Genomic DNA, 21,390 nt, shown 5'->3' with positions numbered 1-21,390 from the left:
GAGGAGGCATGTCTGGGGGGCCAAACAGGCACATGACAGGGGAGGGCTTCGAAGTGCCCAGCTCACTGATTCACCCAAATATTCCACCTGTAGAAGAAACTGAAGAGTCCTTAACCTGCCAGATTTGACTCGATCCCGAGGTTTCCATGTTACTTTCACTCTGAGGTTCTTAGTTTTAATGAAAGTTAAGCCTCTGCAGAAATGCCTCTGCCTCCAGTTCCTCTAAGTAGGCATCACTGTGCCCTGCGAGGCGCCCCAGTCCCTGGCACACACGCCCTGCACTCTCACCTGTCCCAGCCCTGACGCAGTGACCTCCTCCTGCCTGCACTACCTCACAGCCATCACTGGCCAAGCACCGGGCGTGACGCAGTGTAAGTCTGTTGACTGAGCAAATAAGTGAATGCAAGTAACTTCGGGAGACAAGCAAGCTTCATAGACCATTGGAACTGCCAAACAGTCTCACAGACTTTTTTTAAAAACACTTCCTCTGGGGCGCCTGGGTGGCTCGGTCGGTTAAGCGGCTGCCTTAGGCTCAGGCCATAATCCCAGGGTCCTGGGATTGAGTCCCACATCGGGCTCCTTGCTTGGCTGGGAGTCTGCTTCTCCCCTGCCTGCTGATTTGCCTACTTGTGCTACTTGTGTCTGTCAAATAAATAAATAAAATCTTAAAAAAAAAAAAAAAAAAAAAACACCAAAAACTTTATAATAGCATTTTCTGAAACGTCACTGTTCACCCCTGCTAATAGAAGTTATGCGTCAGAAAGCGTTCTGTGAAAAAAATAAATGCTCAGATAAGCAAATTAAACAGTTTTCTTTAGTACGGGACATCTCAGAGCCTTTAGTAAGTTCATGTACATTTTAATTCCCCACGGGAGGAAAAGAGTACGAAGCATTTTCAAACGTATTTGCTCACCACCCCTGACGAGCACTTTGATGCACCAATTAGCCATCCCCTGCCCCTGCCCTTTCTTGTGAACAGAACTCTAGTCTGCCGGGCAGCAATGCTGTCAGCCCCGGGCGGTGATGAGTCAGGATCAGTTCTACGGGCGGTGATGAGTCAGGATCAGTTCTACGTCAATCCCTCGTGCCCCTCCCAGCTCAGTGGCCGTGACCACGTGATCCACTGCTGGTCAGTGGGCCCCAAGGGGAAGTCAACTTAGAAGATCTGGGTGGTTTTCTCACCTCACAAAAGGATCCGGGGACTGCTCTGGCTTCCCCGTTTCTGACTTCTTGCGATGCTGGTACACGGTGGTGGCGTGTCATATGGAGCTGTGGCTCTGGAAGTTTTAAAACGTGGCACTGGTTCTTTAATGGTCCTCCCACTAAGAGGCGGTATCTATGCATCGCTCTCGTGCACCTGGCAGGCCTGTGACTGTTCTGACATCCAAGCACAGAAGTGATGTACCATAGGACCTCCAGAGCTGGAACCCTGCGCTGGAGCCCTGAGCCTCCATGCGACAGGGAGGAGAGGAGACCCTGAGGATGCTGAGTTGGCCGGGCTAAGAAACCCAAGCCACAGAGACGGTTCAGGCAGAGGCACTCCAACAGAGGGTCTCTACAGAGATTTCCCTTGAGTCAGCAGATGTTTGAATAAAGAAGTCACTCTATGTTCCAGCACCCAGCTGTTCTAGTCTTCCCAACTAAGTCCCCGGAAATCATGGCGCAAAAGTCACCCACCTCCGCTGTGCCCTGTGCCTGAATTCCTAATCCATAGACTCTGTCGGCACGATAAAATGGTTGTTTTGACACCCTAAATACTGGGGTGATCTGTCAAACGGCAACAGGGAATCAGAACAGACTCTATTTCCCAGTCCCAAGGGAAAAGCCAAGAAGATCAGAGACATATTGACCCAGACCCCCACCACCTCCAACCCACCGCACCAACCTCAATGCAGACGTCTTCACGTGAGAACTGATTACGCACCTTTATTGCTTAAGCCACAGTTACTCAGAAGCACCCCAGGTGGAATGCCGTGGTATGACCCCTAGACAGTCCCAGACCCGGGTCAGAGTCCTCATCCTCCTTCCCACAGGCTGCTGCACCAGCCAGCCGGCTAGTCCTTCCACTGCTGGCCTTCCCCCCACCTCCACAAACTGCCACCAGAACGATTTCCCTGAGACAGTCTGTGCCCAGCATTTTCTTGCTTAACACCTTCAAAGGCTCCCCTGTCACTCTGAAGAGGTTCATAACCGCAGAAGCAGAAGACGAAGACTCATCCTCATCTGGACAGACTTCCTGAAGAGCTGGAAGTCTAAGCCATTCCAGGCCCCCTGAACGGGGCTCCCCAGGTGACTCTGAGGGGCAGGTCTAGTTAAAGAACCACCGGGGCCTTCCCTCACCTTCCTCTCTCCCCTGCTGTGCTCCCCTGGGGCCTTGATGTTTCTATCTCGGTGACTCACCAGATAAAGGGACACCAGAGGGCAAAGGACCCTGTCACACAGAATGTTGTTAGTCCCAGCCCTTAACATGCCGTGTGAGAGACGTAAGCCTGTGTGTATCCTCGTGAAGGGATGAACGGATACAGAGTAAGCCCCTGATGCTTCTGCCTTCGAGGGCAGGTCCGCTTCCTCTGAAAATGTGTTCTCTCTGCCAACTGTGCAAACAGAGCAAAGAAAATACAGACAGGCACAAATCAGACACTAATTGGAGGTTTATCATTTACTGGCCCCCGGCGTAATCATCCAAGGCCTGGGGACCCAAGAGCCAATTCTTTTCTGTAACGGCTGAGAAGCTGGAGAACCCATTTGAGTTTTACAGTGCAGTGCACATTCTGAAAACGTCCTGGTCCCATGACTTCACCGGCACCTTGCACCTGCCCCTCTGACCGGGTTGTGATTCACACACTCAGTCCTTGACAAACAGCCGCGGGGACCTGCTTGCTGGAACAAGTCCAGAAAGCAAGGCATATCGCAAGAGTGCCTTCCCAAGCCATCTGTCTGGCTCTATTCCCACAGGATGCACTCAGGGTGTCACCAGCCATATGCAGGGGCCCCTCCTCATGTCCAAACCCCCATTACCTGGCACGTACTTTATCCCACTTTCAAGGCTATTTCCAGTCCACATTCCCAAACACATCAGGAATGGAACAGCGAGCGCAGCTCAAACAGATGAAGACATACTGTACGTCAGCCACTGTGCTCGGTACATCTACATATGTTCTCCATTTACATTTATAATATCCAGCAGGTAACACCACTAGTCCTGCTTTAGAGGAAGGTGGGGTTCAGGGTAGTGAAACAACTTTTCCAAAGTCATGCTGCTGGTCAGGGCGGTGCTGAGATCTGGACCAGGACCCGTGGACACCAGAGCCTACGTGGCCTCTTTCCACAGTCCATGGCCACCCTTACCCCCTCCCCCCGCCCCCGCCCTATTGCAGCGTGATCCCGGGACCCTGTCAGATGGAAAGCAGGGGAGTGACATTTACCTAAGCCCAAACAAAGCATTTTCTGGGGGTCAACTCCTTTACTCCCCAACAAATCTGCAAAGTGACTATGTTGCTCCCCATTTCACAGACCAGCTCACAGAAACTGGCGGAAGTCAAGAAACATGTCCAAGATCACACAGTTAGTAGCAGATAAAGAATTTAACTCCAAAGATGACTCTCTTTCCACCCCGCGGTGTAGTCCCCTCCCCCACCCTAAATATGACAGGGTTTGGGTTTGTTTTTTGTTTTTTCCTTTTCCTCAATGACAGAAAAGCATCTGGTAAGAAGAAGGCAAAAAAGAAAAGCAGCCCTTGAGGTCTTTTTAAGATTCCAAAAATGACTCTGATGCAGCCAGCACTTTTCTGTTCAGAGAACCCTTGCCGGATGTGTGATACCCACATTATCCCCATAACAACCTTGAAAGTACGTACTGACAATTCCCAATTTCCAAAGCAGGAATTAGAGGCCAAGGGCGTTAAGTGACTGGACCAAAATCAACTGCTAAGAAATGCTTGAGGAATTGGGACCACGTTGTGGAGGCCCACCATCTTCCCACCTCACATGGGACCCTGCCCTCCAGGGACCCTCATGCTGGCTTACAAGGGGCAAAGCATTGTTTCTGGCAAAGCTGCCTTATCTAAGGGAAGATGTTCTCTAATGTCTCTGCTTCTCCAAGGCAAGATCAGAACAAGCTACCGTGCCTACAGGGGTCCTCCCCACCCCTGAAAGGACATGTTCCTGCCACGATCCACACCTGGGACAGCACTGGACTCACAAAACTCAAGTGCTCTTGGGTCTCACAGGGACTCCTTGACCAGAAGGACAGACCCACCCAGGGAGGCGGGGGGGGGGGGGGGGGGGGGACTGTGGGCGTTCACAGACAACTTCCCCATCAGGCCAGCACGCGCTGCAGTTTGCTCCTACCCGCTAACGACTCCCACAGATGACCTGCCGTGAACCGCCATGCTATTTAGACAAGAGCTAGAGGGTGACTTCACACATCTCCGACCTAGAGACGAGAGGTACCCACATTCTTCCTGCAGAAAGAATGTAGTGCTCCTTGTCTTCTTTCCAAAAAAATAAAAAGCCTAAATTAAAAACAAACAAACAAACAAACAAAAAACCCACAGTATGATGGCAGAAACTTCCATCATGGAACTTTTCTTGCTTTTGTTTTGAAGGATTATCCATCAGGCACGTACAGGTCAGATACTACAACCTTACAAACGTTATTCCAGGATATCTTCGTAATAACCCCACAGAGGATTATAGTATCGATCCAGATACGGAAACCACGTGTGGGAAGGAACCACCACAGGCCAGCAGCAGGGCTGAGATGTGAACCCATGACTCTACTCCACCACTCACCATTGAACAGCAGTGTTCCCCACGAGGACCTTCTAGATCAAAGATTATGTGGATCTACAGATGGGGGCAACCCATCTCTGCCCCTGCTGAACTTCCAAAAACATAAACTGCTCGTTTCTTAAGTGTTACAGTTATCACTAGACTTAAGTCAAAGGGCCTGAGTTTTTGGAAACAACAAATCGGATCTATCTGAATCACGGACCAAAAAAGGTAATATTTTTTTCTTCTATACTCTTGACTGTGACATCCATGGTTGATCCTGTATCGAAATCACAAAATTTAGGCAAGAAAGGGTATCGTGAAAATGGTGTCATGTAGCATAAGACCTTAAAAACATCTCTTTACGTATAATTTAACCCTCCGCTGACTTTCTCAGTAAGATTAAAGATCCAGCCCCTCCCAAGTATGTATGGAAGAGAATCTCTGGGCAACTGCCTGACCTGGCCGCCCCCACCCCAGAAAAAGACCGACCATCCTTCGCTACCCTTGAAAGAGCCGAGTTTCCTTATGTACATTCAGGATGGTCTCCTACCTCCGCAAAGAACTCATCCATGAAAGCCGTGTTGTCAATGGCAATCTCGACCTCGTCCGTATCATCATCCTGTGTGAGCTGCTTCTGTGGGAGACAGAAAGGAGCAGAGTGAGGCTCAGGACCCAAGACGGGGTTAAGGACACCAAATCCTCACCCATTGCTACGCCCATACTAAGCATTATACATATAGGATCTCCCTTAAAACTCAGAACAGCTCTGCAAAGCATCAAACTCCAACCTCACACTGTCTGCACTTCAACCCCAGCTGCCCCGCTTACTGACTTTTGGCAGGTGGGTGGGGGAGAAAGGGAGGGATGGGTAAGCTACTGACCTCACTGTGCCTCGGCTTCCTTATCTGTAAAATGCGGACAATGCACTAAATGGGGGGTGGTTAAGAAATGAGACAATGAAACTAAAACATGTTTTCATTGTGCCTGGCATACTGTAAGTACTCAATAAATGCTAGGTTTTAATGTTGTTGTTACTGTTGTTGTTGGAGGTGGTAGGGTAGTAGTAGGGGTAGTATTATGACTCAATCCAGTTGGAGAACCTAAAACAGAGAGGTTGCATAACTTGGCCACAGTCACACAGCTAAAATGTGGAGACAGATTCTAGCCTGTCTCTTGGATTTGGACCCCATGTTCCCAGGCCCTTGCCCACAGTGTTCAAACGCGTGTCTGCCCTACCAGAGATCTCTATTGGAACAGTTTCTAGCCTCGGTTCCTCCACAGCACTCGCTTCTGATCCTCACAGTAGGAGCAAAGATTTTCCTGTTTTCATAAACCACCTATTGCAAAAAACCCAGCACTGTGTGTTGTTCCCTGTCAGAACGCACGTTTATAAGGAAAAGGAAGCTCTCCCCTCAGCCCCCGGCAACCCCTGGGGACCCCAGCGTTCTTGATCTCATTCCACTTCCTCTACAAAATCACAAAACGGCTCTCTAAAGGAACCGCTTCCACTCCCCCTCAGCATCCAGGGCCTCAGCTGTTTCTACGTTCTCCCCAGCACCACACGACACACTGACCACTTTTAAGCACAGAGGGAAAACGGGTCCCTGCAGTAGAAGTGGGGAGCGACAATTCCCCTACACCTGCTTCTCCACGACCTCCAGGGGGCTTTCTAAACCAAGACATGTCACCCAGACACTCTGAACCCACCAGGGGCCTCTCTTCTCTACCTGCTACCAACCTCCCCGCCAACGCACACACACACACACCAACCCCACCTTCAACAGATGATGGAATTACTGGGAATTCCCATTGAAATCTGAGACTCTCCAGACACCTGTGGAGTCTGTTCTGACCAGCTGGCTCCCCCATCATGGCATTCTCTGGCTTGTCTGGAACCATCAGCAACCCAAACTTGACAGCCATATTCCAAGAAACTGAATTCAAGGGCAGTGCTACAATCCCTGAAATCGACTTCCTAAAAAGTCATTCCTTCTGTCCATCTCCTCCAGGGCTGAAAGTCCCATTGCCTAAAAGAGCACACAGGACTCATTAAGGGCTGGCCCCACCCACACTCCACCCTCTAGGATGAACTCTCTAGACCAGGCACTGGCAACTCCTGGCTGTTCCAGGACACACCATTCTTTCATTTGCTCAAATGTCACACAAGGACCAGCTGGAAAAACTGTACTTAGCCTTTAAAAGTCAATCTCAAGACAGCTTCTCTGTGTGCCTTCCCTGACACTTCCCCGCTAAGGTCTCAACGCACCCAGCACAACCTACTGTTAATTATTGCTTCACTTATCAATCTTCATCTCCTCCCCACCCTGGCTGTAAACCCCGAGGGCCAGGGTTGCCTCATCTACTATAACAGACACTCTGAGTGTCCCTGCCTGCCAGAACACCTTGCTCTGTGCAGAGGACCTTCCCAGAATTGTGTGGGGAAGATAAAGGGGATCGACCTGGACCCCAGCTCCCTGAGGGATATGAACGGCACAGTGAACAGAGCTGACTCGGCCAGCGGCAGCGCCCAACAGAGACACCTGCTGGTTTTGCAGTCACCCTTGCCTCTACCCTTCCAAAGCGGCACTCGGCTTCCGGCATGTTCCACAGAGGTTCCTAGCACTCCTCCAATGACCTGAACAGTACTCTTCTAATATTTCGAAAATTCAATTTTGGAGGAACTGGCTCTTGTCATTCATTCAGGTGTATACTGAGCACTGACCAGGGGCCAGATATGTAAGGAAATGGAATCAGTTTCAGCCCAGTGATAGACTAGCCTCTGCAGAGATGCAGCCTGCACTCAGCAGTTTCTATTTTTTTGTTGTTTATTAACATATAATGCAATATTTGTCTCAGGGTTAGCCAGCAGTTTCTAAAGTGGAGACAGAGCACTTCCTTTATCAACTATCATCAGTACGTGGGCCTCTTGGCAACCTCCAAAGAGAGCTCCGTGTCCCGGGAAGGATCTCTGTGACCCTCACTGGAAAACAAGGTCCCAGTCTTCCTCGGGGAAGGTGAGTTAACAAGTGTTTGTTGAGTTTCCTCTCTACAGACATCATGCAAGTGGGATGAGGCTACCACCCTGGGATGGACGGAGGGAAGTTTCTGGAAGCTGGGAACAACTGTGTCCTGGAGCATGGAAGGCAGGCACCTAGCTGTCTGTCGTGACATAAATCTTTGAGGCCCCTGGAATTTGCACAGACCTTCCCCCCCATCCAAGACATCACTTCTTGGCTTGGAGAAGGCCCGGGGGGTGGGGGGGCACAGACTGCTCCATCTCCAGTGAGAGAATGCGTGAGCCAGGAAAAGAGAAGTCTTTGGAAACTCACAACCTGGGTCTAAAACATGTTGTTAATCACTTGCTCGCCGTGAGACCCCAATCAAGTCTCCTACTGCTCTGGGGTTGTTACCTGTAAGTGGTAATAACACTACACACCTTAGGACATTGATGGGCATTGGAAAACAGCACATCTGGAAGGTCCCCAGCACAACACTGGGAACACACCAGTTTCCCTATCACCTTGCCGTAAAGACATGTTGTCTAAAAGAGTGAGTTCTCCTCCTTCAAGGAAGTTCTCACACTAATGGCTAGGACAGTAAGGTTGGCTCCAGGGCGTCCAGACGACGTGGGATCCAAGGCTCACATCAGCACATACTAGTCGCCAAGCCTTACACGACTGGTTTAGCATCTCTGAGCCTCAGTTTCCTTACCACAAAATAGGAATAATAATAATCCACCAATGCTTCTGTGAGGATTCAATAATATTTTAAAGTTCCTTAGGCAACAGACAGCATGTAGTTACAACTCAAAATGCCGCCATATAGAAGATCTAGCCAGCTTCTCTACAGCTGCAACCTGGATTTAAGTATCTTTAAATGGGAAAGGGTGGGGGGCAGCGGGAGACACAAGACTTAGAGCTGAATGCAACCTTACAGATTCTATCATCAAATTCTCTCACTTAGAGATCGGCAAATCAAGGCCCACAGCCAAACACTGAGTTACGGACACAGCCAGGAAAAGAGCTCAGGTTTCTTGATTCCCATCTTCCCATGTAGAGTCTTTTCCACCAGACTGTGCCACTTCCAAAAATGTAACATAGCAACATCAACGACAACAGCACAGCTTGAGTCCAATCAGAGAATCCAAGCAAGAGTCTGTCATCACGGGTTATCTGGAGCCATGGGACATGGGGACTCCCACCAGGCTTTTGCACTGGGAGATCTAACTGGTCCCAGGGAGACCCCTTGTCCCTTCTGACACAGCCAAGGCTCTCTGGACTGAGGCCTCAGGGACCCCAAGCATGCAGCACCCTTTCTCTTTGGCCCACAAGACTGAGCACAGCCAAGAAAAGAACTTCACCATCTTTATCAAAGAATCAAGGCGTGTGGTAACAGGAACATTGCAGGAACTGCAACAAGGGGCCGCAGCAGAAACTCTGAGAACCATGAGCTCCGCCACTTCCTTCCCCTCCCATAGGCACAGCCTCCTGCTGCCCACTCCAACCCCTCCTCCCACCCCAGGAGATGGGAGATCTACCAGGGGGCAGCGCTGGGTCTGTCACCCACCCCTGCCTCCCAAATGTGCCCCAAAGTCCTGTGAAGGAGCCGTGACCACAACCTCCTCTGCAGAGTGGGGAGAGTTCAGGGCCCTAGAGCACAAAGTGCAGGGGCCAAAGCCCTAATTCCCCTCACTCCACACTAACCGCCTTCTCTGTTAACCTCAGTCCACTGGACTTGGGTCCCCCTCGTTAGCTTCTTTAATAAAAACATCTGCCACCCATAGACCCCCTGGCCACGACCCCCTAGCTGCTTCACGTTCATCATGTCAGTGAGCCCCGTCCATGTTTTATAGTTGAGGACCTGCAAGTCATGGACATTCTAAGTAACCCCGGGGTCTCCCAGCCGCTGATCTGCAGCGTCTAGGCTCACACCTGGGTTGTCTGTCTTATGCCCTTGTTATTCCAGTGCACCTTCCCAAAGCGGCCTATCGCCCAGAGCAACCAGCAGCCACAGCAAGCAGCAGCCCAGCTGGGCACTTGTCTCATTAAGCCTGGGTTTTCTCACCAAGTAAGGAGCTTAGCTTTCCAGCCCGGCTTTGTGGAACCCCAGGACATTCGAGATGTGCCTCCCAAACCACCCAGGGATGCCAGGGAGGGGCAGTCAAGCAGGCAGGCTCTTCCCTACTCTGAAATCTGCACACCTTCCCTTTTATCTGCTTTATACCCCAGGGCTGAATATAACAGTGCATTTGAACAGTCCTGTTGTCAAAAAAGAAAGGAAGAAAAAAGGAAGCGGGCAAGCAAACCAGCAAGCTTAGCTAGCCAGGAAACCACAGGCTTCAACAAATAGATGCTTTCTGGAGAACAGAGATAGAGAAAGAAAGCCCCTCCCTCCTTTCCAGGTACAAACTTCCAGTTATAAAATAAATAAGCCACGGGGATGAAAGGTATGGCACGGGGATGAAAGGTATAGCACAGGGATTATGGTCGATACGGTTCATAACATTGTATGGGGACAGAGGGTAATTACACTTACTGTGGTGAGCTCTGCGTAACACAGAGAGTTGTCACAATCACTATGTTGTATGCCTGAAACTAAGATAACATCATAATTTGACAGTACTTTAATTAAAAATGGAAAAAAAAAACAATACGGCTGCAATATAAGTTGAAATCAGCAGCCATTCCTCAAGGATCATACACATCAGAGCAGCAAGACAGAGGGGAGGGACAAAGAAAGATACAGGGAGCCATCCCAAATGAAGAAGTCCCCGATTCCTGCCTTGCCACAGCTGCCAGGCCACAGGAAGACAGGAGGGTCCCAGGACATGCCAGAAGGCCCGGGAGCTTCCGGGAATGCTTCAGGATGAGGGAAATACTCAGAGGGGAAGGCACTAGCAGTCTGGACTAGGAAGGGACATCTGGTCCTTAACTTCCCCCAGTGGGGTATTAAAGGATTGTGGCTGGAGTGGGGGGCAGGGCTCTCCTGGCTCAAGCAGGTGAACACAAATTTGTACACTTCCTCCTCCACATGCAGGAACAGCTCTTTGCTTGGGAGCTACACATTCCTCTTCATAAACCCGGATTCTCCCCCAGTTAAATTCCAAGAGACAATGGCATGAGACTTTCCCTGTCCTTGCTGCCCCCTCCCCCATCCGCTTCCCTCTGGAATGAGGGTCTGTGGATTCCCAGAGACAAAGAGCGCCAATGACAAGGATTCTAAGTGTGTGCACGCACACACACGCGCCCATGACACACTGCCCAACATCTGGTTTTTCCAGTCCCGCTATTAAAAGAGCCAGAAATTCTGAGTAAGCTTGTCAGCTCTCAAGAGGTACTCGGTGCTCGTGTTCCCCACTTACAGAGGCCGATGGCCCTTCTCCAACACCCATGTTCCCTCCCAGCCTGTTTTCTCTTCTAGTGAAAGCCTCCAGGGGGACACTTCCCCTTCTGACGGAAGCCTGCAGAGGAATCAAGAGGAAATCAATGGTGAACAACACCCTAGTGAGCCTCGCACTTTTACTTTCAAGATGTCTTCCGGATGAGTAACCTGAGGCCCACAGTGGCCCTGTCTGGAAAATGAAGAACTGAGGAACCAGTCCGGGGCCAGGCTGGCCAACAAGGCCAGCGAGTCCGTGGACAACTGAACAGGACCCGAAGTCCCTGACAGCCCCACGCCACAGGTTCTGCCTCAACAACACTACTTCTTGTAGTAGGTGTCTATTTCGTCACTGACACTCTCGTGGTTCCAAATATATCACATCACTGTCACGTCAGCCCTCAGAGGGACAAATACTATTCTCTCCACTGACAGATGAAGCCACCTCTCGAACAGGCAGGTTAAATACCATGTCCACAGGGCTCCGGCCAGTAACGGGCAGCAGGACGGCTTGAAAGCAGGTCCGCAGGGACCAGGGCCCCAGTCCCTGCCCTCCGCACTCCACCTGCAGATCCTTCCCACTCCAGCTCCTGACACACCCTCGCTGACTTCAGGGGACGCTGGGAACTAGATTAATCTATATGCATGAATGAAAAAGTTACCAGAACAGGGGCGCCTGGGTGGTTCAGTCAGTTAGGCAACAGACTCCTGGTTTCGGCTCAGGTCATGATCCCAGAGTCTTAAGATCAAGCCTGATGTCGGGCTCCACACTTAGCACAGAGTCTGCTTGGGACCCTCCCTCCCTCTCCCTCTTCCCCTACCCTCTCTCTCTCTCTCTTTTCCCCCAAAATAAATAAATAATTTATTTAAAATTTATCCACGCATGTAAATCCTATGAATCTTACACACCTATACAGAGACACACAGATACATCTGACATCCCAGGTTGAGAACCCAGCTCTGCAACTCAGCTGCTGTGTGATCTCAAACAAGTCACTGAACCTCTCTGGTGGGGCTCCCTCCTTTGCAACATGAAGAATCTGCTCATGGAACTGTTGTGAGGATTAAATGAGTCAATACACGTAATGTTGAGAGCAGTGCTGTGTACATATTAAATGCCCAAGACCATGCCACCTAATCTAGAACTGGGCCTGTGTCCTCTGAACAGAGTTTCTACCAAAGGTGGTAGAAATAAATAATACCAGTTCTCAGGTGGGGACAGAAGATCCCTCAGCCGGAACTGAAACTTCCTTCATTTATTTGAATGAAGTCATTTTTCTGGAATATGCATTTAAAGAAATAAAGCTGTCTCTGAATTTTGCTTCCGGCAACTTCTAGCAAATTGTGATATCCACTACTCTTATTACCACTCTAAACATTTTGTCATTTCTTTTTTGGTTTCTTCTTAATCCAAGAGTTATTTAGAATGATATTTTAAATTTCTAAAGCAGGTAAGCCCCCCAGGGGGAGGGGGCGGGAGCAGGGGGGATGATTACTGTATTGTTCATTTTATTATGTCATCATCAGAGAACATGGCCTAAAGGATTTCATATTCTGTGCAATCTGACATATATTTTCTTCATGTCTTCATACACGTCAGTATTTTTCAGTCTTCTACATGTGTTTGAAAAGGTCCTGCTTTCCATTTGTTGGATATAAAAATCATTGAAGTTTCATTCCCAGTGCCATGTTAATTGCCAACTGTTTCTGCTTCTCGGGACCTGAGCTAGATCTGGAGAAGGAACAGTGAAAAGGGATGGAAGTTCACCCAAAGAAAAGGAGGAAGGGGGAAAACGTCCTCTGGGTAGATGTCTATACAGATGAGGAATCTGTGGTAGGGGGTTAATTCATCCAGAATCACACGGCTAACATGGAACAAAGCCAGGATGGAATCCTGCTGGTCCAATCCATTGGTTTCATAGTGCATGAACTTAGAAAGATGATGGGATGTCACAGCCCACCCCATAGCCACACATCCTCTTTCCCACTATGAGGTCCCATCCGTTCATTCACCCAACAGTATTTACTGAACAACCATCATTTGCCAGACAACAGAACAAACACTGGAGATGCACAGACCAAGCTTAGCACATGCCCTGTCCTCCAGGACCTCACTAGCTCCGATGGGAGGCACACCAGTCGTTACAACCCCACGTGGTGAGCAAGGATAACAACTAAAGGAATCACACACCCAGGAGAAGACGGGGTACCCAACCTTGCCTGAATCCAAGGGGATTCCCTCCTGGGGAGGAGAAACGTCTATTAGAGAATGTTACAAAGGTGACCCCTTGGGGAAATGCTAAAAGATGAGTAGGTTTACCCAAAGGATACCTGCAGGAAGGCCACCGGAGTGAGAAGCCCACCCCTCTTCCTGTGTCCTCTCACATCCCAGGAGCCATTCAAAGAGACTAAAAAATATCTTCTGCTTCCCCCTGGACGGGTCAGGTCCCCTTCCAGCTCTTGCCCCTACTCCAGCCTGTCTTCACTCTTTTCTGACTTCCTCTCCCTCCACACCCCACCCTTCGACACCCCCACAGCACACCGTTCTCAAGGACACAGAATGGAGGAACTAACACCATCTCCCTCTCTACTCATCCCCAGCCTCCTGCTCAACACTTCCTTTCCACCCCATCCCATCACGATCCTTCTAGAACGCTTCACTATTAGGTACCCGAGGTCCCATCTACTGAGCGCTCCCCACGGGCTGAGGACTCGTCTAAGACATGCACTTTACCTTTATCATTTAACCTCTACAGCGATCTTCTGGGGACCCTCCCCATGTTACAGCTGAGAAAATAAAAGCAGAAAGATGTCAAGCAACCTTCCCAAGATGGCGCAGATGGTGAATGCCTGAGCCAGGAGAGCCCTTGCTCCCACCGCCACGAGCGACGCCTCCAACCGCCACTACACCCCTGCGCTGGCCTCCCGAAACACTCTTCCAAGGCATGAAAACACATAAGCCATACCGACCAGGCCAGAAAACAAAGAATGACAGAGAAAGCGTCACAGGCCAGGGACGGTGAAGGAAGCAGGACACCCAACTGCCATCCGGAGTCCTGGACCAGAGCCCAGGTCAGAGACAGGGACATTCGTGGGAAAACGAGTGGAATCCAAATCCAGTCTGGAGTTCGGTGAGTAGTAACAGGCCAATATTGGTTCCTGAGTTTTGGCAAGCGTACCATCAAAATGGAAGGTGTCATCCAGGGAAGACACCAGATGCAGGTAGACAGGGTCTCTCAGCCCTGTCTCTGTAATTTTTCTGTAAATCCAAAATTAGTCCAAAGTTACAAGTTTATTTTTTTAAAAAAGCAAGCCCAATGCCCCACTGAGTTGCCCTGACCCAGGCAGCTAAGCACCCCAGAGAGCAGCTGTTCCCTTCACCTCCTTTAGGTTGAACCACATTCACAGTGCCCACAGGAGAACGCTGCCATGGAAATGGCCCATTGCCGGAAAACTGGCTGACCTGACCAGGGAGACTGGGGACACTGGTGACAGGAGGAAGCCACAGAGACCTGAGATCCAAGTAGCTGTAGGTATGGCCCCTCGGGGGCTCCAGAATCCCAAGTCAGCTCATGTGCAGATCTTCCCCATTCATTCACCGGATGCATGGTCTGCAGCCTCCCCTGCTGGGGGCTCTATGGTCTGTGCTCCCCCAGACAGCACACATACCAGGCAGGCAGCTTCCGACACTCAGTCCCTGCTGTTACCCACCAACAAGAATAAAGAGTTCGAGGAATGGGAAGTGCTGCCCACTCAGGGTCTGGAGGCTGCCCTGCGGTGACCCTGGACCGGAGCATTAAGAGGTGTCTAAGACTTTGCCAGAGGAGAAATGGGGTGAGCTACATTTTCACCCGTGGCATCCACATCTTCTCTTTCATTGTCCTTCTGAACGGGGCCATGCTCCATGATGAACCAGGCTGAGGGTTTAGGAACAGCTAGGAGCCTCAGAACTCAACCATCCTGTCCTTGAGGATGGAATTGGTGACCCCTGACTTCTTAAGCAAAGTCACAGGCTTCCTGAGTAAATGCTGCATTTCACCAACCCACAGGGACTGGAGAGGAAAGCCAAAGCCATAACGATGTAAGTAAGGGCTGTCTAAGGGCCAACCATGGATTTGTCAATACACAATACACAAATGTTGGCTAGATGACCACCACGCAGAGTGCCAGGCACTGGGACCCCACAGGAATCCCCTCTCTGCCACTGCATCAAGGGGCATGCAGTGCAGTGTAGCTGGGAGAGGATCAAATACGAATGCAGGAAGACCTAAAAAAGCCAGACATGTTCGATTCTTGATCCCAACATTTCCTAGCTGGGAATGTCAATCAAATCTGAGCTTCAATCTCCCCACCTGTGAAATGGGAATCATATAAACCACCACCCTGCCTTGCACAGTTGACAGGGTTAGAGACAACGTCCGTAAGGCCCCTAATGCAAGTCCTGTCAGAGAGTCAGTAGCTGCTCAATAAAAGGTCATTTTTACAGCAGCTGATGATATGGTGACAACAAGGAAGAGAATGAACAATTTTAAGATTTTATTTTTAAGTCATCTCTACACCCAGTGGGGGCTCGAATTCACAACCCTGACATTAAGGATAGTCTGCTGTCGAGTCCCAGCCAGCCAGGTGGCCCTAGAATCATCAATCTTAAAGACAATAGGACCTAGGAGACAAAGAGTCCAATTCATGAAAAAACAAATGAAGGTGGTTTCAAGCCTGCTTTGGGGTGACAAAAACCCCACTGGCCTCACAGGGGAGAGGCATTTGCCACAAAGCAGTGGGGACCATGTGGGCACCTGGAATGGAGGGAGGAGATCCAGGCTGCAGTTAGGGAGGGTGAGTGTAAAGAATGTGTTTTGGAAGATAGGTAGGAATTCTGACAGCTGGAGAAGGGAGAGAGAATGACACAAACAAGCATTTCTCCCCCAGCTTCTGCCAGGCCCCGGCCTCCCCCTCACTCCCAGGAACAAAAATAAATCTAATCCCCTTCTCTCATCCAAGCGTCCAAGCGTCCAAGCGTTTTCTCTTCTGGCCTCTGGCTGATGAGTCCGTAATCCCTGCTCAATCCCCCGTCACTCATCCCAGTGGGGCCTCCTGTCTGCTCCAGCTCAACCGCTCTCCCATGGGGTGAATCCTCCCAAAAGAAACCACTGACCAGTGAGAAATCTTATCACTAAAGGACAGAAGCTCAGTGAAAAGGCTCTTAAGTTGAATCTCGGTGAAGAGATTCTCAAGTCAGGATGTCAAGATTTGGTTAGGAGCCAAAGCACCTGGCACACAATAGGAGCCCAATCTATATTTACTGAATGAAGTAAGCTTTAAAGGGAAAGTACAGCCTCATGCTTCTGATGGGGTTACCCTCGAACCCTTACCATCGGGACCCCCCCATCCCAAGGAGACCCCAGAACGTCAAATGTGACAGGAGGCCAAGGAGCCTTTGGGGGATGCAGCAAGACACAGACAGAAGAGAAAGAAAAAAGAGTCCGTCTGGCCTTTCGAGCCCCACATGGTTGGTTTCATCAGTGTGTCCCTATTGGTACTGGCTTTGGAGGGCCCAATGTACCCCAAGTTATTTCTAGTCCTTCACAGGCCAACTTCAGGGGGTCCAAAGTCCTTGACCTTGATTCCTGACATCACTGGCTTCCCTGCTATCATAATCTACCTTTGATTTGGGTTCTTCTCTTATACATGACCATTTACTCTTTAAGACCCTTTACTCTGCGTCCTAATTCTGTCTAACATGATGTCCAGGAGGAAGAGGTCCAAGAGGATGAGGCTGAGCCTTCCCAGCACATACAAGTCCCAAAGCACTGATCGTGTGAAGAAGGGAAGCGCTCACCAGCGGGAGAGTGGCTCAGAAAATCCCAGATCCTCCCCTCTCGGGAGATTTTACGTGTCTTGGAGAGATGAGACTTGGTCTCAACAAAACCAGCTAACTATCCCTTCTGGGAAGCACCCTCTAGTGCCTTGTCCCCAGAGGCCAGTCAACGGGGTCTTCCCACGGTAGCGTCCCCAAGGACGGTATTGTCATCTTCTGCTTCTCCTGCATCTCCCTGTGAACTTCCTACGAACATGCAGGAACAGGCGGTAATCGCCAGTAAAGCCCAGTACCCATCACTGGTGCTTGGGCCATGGTAGGTGCTCGGTACATGTTTGCTGAATGAAAAGGGAGCACGGACAGGAACTGCACGGACTCCGAGCACCCCAAAGTTGGCTAAGTGAGAAATCTTGTGAGACAGGCTGGGGGTAAGCAGTGCCCATTTCTGGCAAGCCTGTCCTCCTCCCTGGGGAAGCAGGCTGCTGACTAAGACTACCAGGAAGAGCAGGGAAAAGGATGAGTCAGGTCTTGTGACCCTGGCCTCTGCAAGGGACGCCCCTCAGTGTGGACGGTGCTCCCAGCAGGTCAGGTTGAGGAACTCACATGTCCTATGGCGGGTGATTATCTCAGATTATCTCATTCAACTTCCACAACGGCGCTATGGGGACCGCACAATGACCCACTTTATGGGTGCAACCCTGAGACTTCAGTCCTAGAAACCCCAGAGCCTCACCTCACCTAGAATTGACTCACACACAACAAAGCATCCACACATCATTAGGGTGGATGAGGGCCTGAAATCTTTTCATTTGCCTTCACTGCTCAAATTCCTACAATGTTCAACATCCCACAAGCTTCCTGCCTCACCCTGCCCCCACCCCCCCCACCTCCGGCTTGAGGGTTCCCAACCTCTCTGGCCAGCCCAGTCCGTCCTTGGGCAGCTCTCACTACTGACAAAGCTTTTGTGCAGAGAGTCCTTCTTTCTACCATCAACGCATCAACGTCAATCTTGTTTTATCTACAAGGAGGAAAGCTAATCTCCTGCGCATGACAGCCCTCCAACTATCTGGAGACAGTTATCAGCTCACCTCCCCGAAAGGTTTAGAAAGATCCCACAGAGAAGATTGCACAGGACCGCTCCCGGCGAAACGGGTTTCATGCAGGGCAACGAATGTCCTTCACCGATGAAAGCCATCAGAGGGAGGGTTACCCTGCTGCAGGGAAGGCACCTCTTACCGGCAGGGGGCTGGGGGCAGGGTGTGGACTAGCAACAAAATTCCAAGCAAACTTGAACAGACTTCACAGAAGACGTGAACCAGGAGGGGCTTCTGAGGTGAACGCAAGTTCTTGTTTAACAAAAGAGGAACGGAGAAGCAGAAGGATAAAGGACAGGAAGGAACACAGCTCTTCAGTGGCTGGGGGACAATCAGAACCTTTGAACCTGCAGCCTGGTCCTCTCCGCTCTGCTCCGGCCATCTCCCAGCTCCAAAACACTAGGGCGGCACCCTGACCTTCCCTGGAGTTGTGAAGCTCCATTTGACAGCGGGTGACAAAGAGGCTCGGGGAACCAACCAAAAGGACTTGCTTGGCTTTCCTGGCAAGGAAACTCAGAACTCAAAAGTTCTCTGCTATTTGTTGACAGTAGGCTTAAAGGGGCTGTGTGGGCTATCTTCCTCTGGAAAGGGATTTCCTAACACAAGGAAGGGAGTTGCCTCTGCCACCGGTTCAGTTCAGCGCTGTTTTAGGACTGGTGGGTGTGCTGGCCGATAGAGGAAGAGCTTCAAAACCACACTCCTCTTTCCTCCCTGCCTCCCCAACCAGCACAACTCAGGAAAAGAGTCCGGTGGAGAGCGTCAGGAGCCTGGGTTCCTCTCCGGGTTGTGCCTTGCTCAGCTCTGGGATACCCCTCCTACCCAAGCTGGGCTCTACTTGCCTCTTGTATGAAAATAGGGGCAATAAAATCTGTCCCGTCAGTGACCAGGATGTTATGAGGCTCAGATGATAGGGCGAGTGGGAGGCAGGGAGTCTCCCTCCCTCTCTCTGCAGCTGTGCCTTCTGCATCCCCCGTTCCCCATCACCCTGGCCCCCTCTGCAGCCGTAAGACCCAGAGCTGGCAGAGCAGGCGAGGGGGGCATGAAGGTCCCACCAGAGACAAGGGAGAAGAAAGAAATACCAACCCAATGCCCTCCCGGCAGTCCCTCACGCTTGTAGGAGGACTGGATTTTTCCAAAGAGCTTTTACAGCTACCAGCATAATATTTACCGTGTATTAATCCTACCTGTGCTCTGCACCTTGCAAAGGTCTCTGTGTGCTCTCCCACTACCAGTCCTCACAACCACACACTTTACAGATGACAAAACTAGGCTCCAAGTAAGCAGTGCAGCCAGGAGGCAAACCCAGTTCTATATATTCCTGTGCTCCCCAAAGCTGAATGTGGTTTTGCCTCACTTGGGAAGATTCCTGAGTAATCAGACTGATTTTGTAGGTCCAGGCGGGGCAGGGGTGGGGAGAGGCCTAGGCTTCTCACTACCTAACAAGCTCTCAGGTAGAGGGACTGCTCTGTATCTGTCAAAGGCTAGATTTAAAATTCCATAAAGATGGAGCCTGTGTCACCCAATCCCCAGGGCTTAGCACAGGGCCTGCCCCATAGAATGTAGAATGAGTCAATGACTCAAATACCCACGCTTTAACAATTCTCTACATCAAGTCCCATTATGTCATTTGATATCATAACAAATCTCTAAGGCATGATCATCCTCACTCAAAAGATAAGGAAACAGAAGCTCAGAAGGGTAAGTAGACTGTTTTTCAGCTTTAGTGCAGTGGGACCAAAGACTGTCTACCTTCGGATCCTTTGCCCAGCTGTCAGAAGGATGGGGGAGAAATTAATAATTATAGACCTCGGAATGGCGGGGAGCAAAGCCCGTCCTGGCACGTGACCAGCTCCCAGCTCAGGAGGTCACCCAGGAACTCTGAGCTGCTCCGGGTGGGGAGAGGCAGCCCGACTCGACGCCCCACTAAGGGAGACAAGGAGGGTAAGAGGAGGCCGATCCTGGGCAGAGTGCCAGGCAGTAGCAGGCAGGTGGAGATGACCCCTGACTTCACAGAGAATCCCGCTGGGCTCAGGCAGCCCTCGCCCGCAGACCCCAGCTCTGGAGTGACACTGTCCAGCTTGGAGGAAGGCGGCGGGGCGGGGGAAGAGCGGCAGGCATCCACGGAAATCACAGCCCAGGGATGAATCACCGGCACATGACCCCGAAAAGGAGGGGAGGGGGGTGAGGAAGGGGCGCGGATGCGGCTGGAGCTCCGGGAGCTCAAGCCTCGCGCGGGGGCCCCCTCTAGCCCCGATGTGGGGAGCAAAGGGAAGGCCCTGTCCCGCGCAGCTGCAGCCCCCGGCCCGCCAGTTCCCGGGGGCGACGGGACTCACGGCCTTCAGCTGCTCCAGCCGGTCCTTCATCCTGGTGCCCAGGCGCCCCGAGGCAGGTGAGCGCGTCCCAGGTGAGCGGCCGGAAGTGGCGGCCGGCAGGCCGGGGCTACAGAACTGGAGGCGGAGGCGGGCGGCGGCCGCGGGCTAGGAGGAGCGTCCGAGGCCACTGGAGGCTCCGCCGCGCCGCCCCCTCCGGCCCCGCCGGCGCCGAGCGCTCCAAATCCGGCTCCCGGGCCGGCGCCGGCGCGCAGCGCAGATCCGCCCGGCGGGCCCGCCCCTCACCTGGGCCGCGCCCCGTGCTCCTCCTTAAAGGGCTCGAGCCGGTCCCCGCCCCCACGGCTCCCGCTACCCGCGCGGCGGCCCCCTCAGGGGGCGGGGAAGTCCTGAGGGAGGGCCGGGCCCGCGGGACCGACGGACGGCCCACCCTTTCCGTACGCCCGCCCGCCCGCCGTTCCCCGGCTGCTCCAGGCTTGCCGAGCCCAGCTCCAGCCCCGCGCGGTCGGGCGAACCGAGAACTCGGGTGACGCGCTTTGCGCCTCGCAGGTGGGAGGGAGAACCAGGCGTCCCGCCGGGAGGAAGGGCGCTCCAGGTGCCGGAGTTGGCCGTCCAGGGGCCTGCGGGTGGACGCTGTGGACGCGCGTTCCTAGAGGAAATAACTGGGAATGCGACGGGACGGGGCAGGTGGGGGCGAAGAATTTGGGTCTGACACAGCCAGCAGTCGGGGCTCCTCCGAGGAAGGGGCGCAGTCCAGCGCTGAAGCCAGCACCTGCTGCTCAGAATGTGTGCAAGTTTGGGGAAGTCGCCGTTTCGCTAGGGGACTCCGTTTCCGCGTCTGTAAGGCGGAGTGAATCCCCACTTGGGTGTGCCGGGAGGCCCGGGCGACGGGGGAGGGATGACTGGCTCGCGCCGCAGAGCGCGGGGTGCTAAGATGAAGACGCGCGTATCTATTTGGAAAGGTGAAGTCGCCTCGGCTCCTCCGCGGCGCGGGTCCG

The 21,390-nt window shown here is 51.8% G+C and overlaps 1 protein-coding gene across 4 annotated transcripts in view; it reads right to left on the bottom strand.

Annotated features, from left to right (window-relative positions):
- The window catches only part of STX3 (syntaxin 3), a 39,443-nt gene extending 18,818 nt beyond the window's left edge, over positions 1–20,625 (bottom strand). Inside the window, exons 1-2 of one of the 4 annotated variants that reach the window (XM_047690917.1) lie at positions 20,399–20,625; positions 5,326–5,409 (exon numbers count right to left, since the gene is read on the bottom strand). In XM_047690917.1, the coding sequence (XP_047546873.1) occupies positions 5,326–5,409; positions 20,399–20,428 (114 nt within the window). In that variant the 5' untranslated portion in view covers positions 20,429–20,625. The remainder of the gene's footprint in view (positions 1–5,325; positions 5,410–20,398) is intronic. The other 3 variants (XM_047690921.1, XM_047690919.1, XM_047690920.1) reach the window with 3 other exon arrangements.
- Between the last annotated feature and the right edge of the window lie 765 nt (positions 20,626–21,390).

Source organism: Lutra lutra, chromosome 10 (assembly GCF_902655055.1).
Source record: "Lutra lutra chromosome 10, mLutLut1.2, whole genome shotgun sequence".
Classification (NCBI taxonomy): Eukaryota; Metazoa; Chordata; class Mammalia; order Carnivora; family Mustelidae; genus Lutra; species Lutra lutra.
This window is presented reverse-complemented; position numbering and strand designations above follow the sequence as displayed.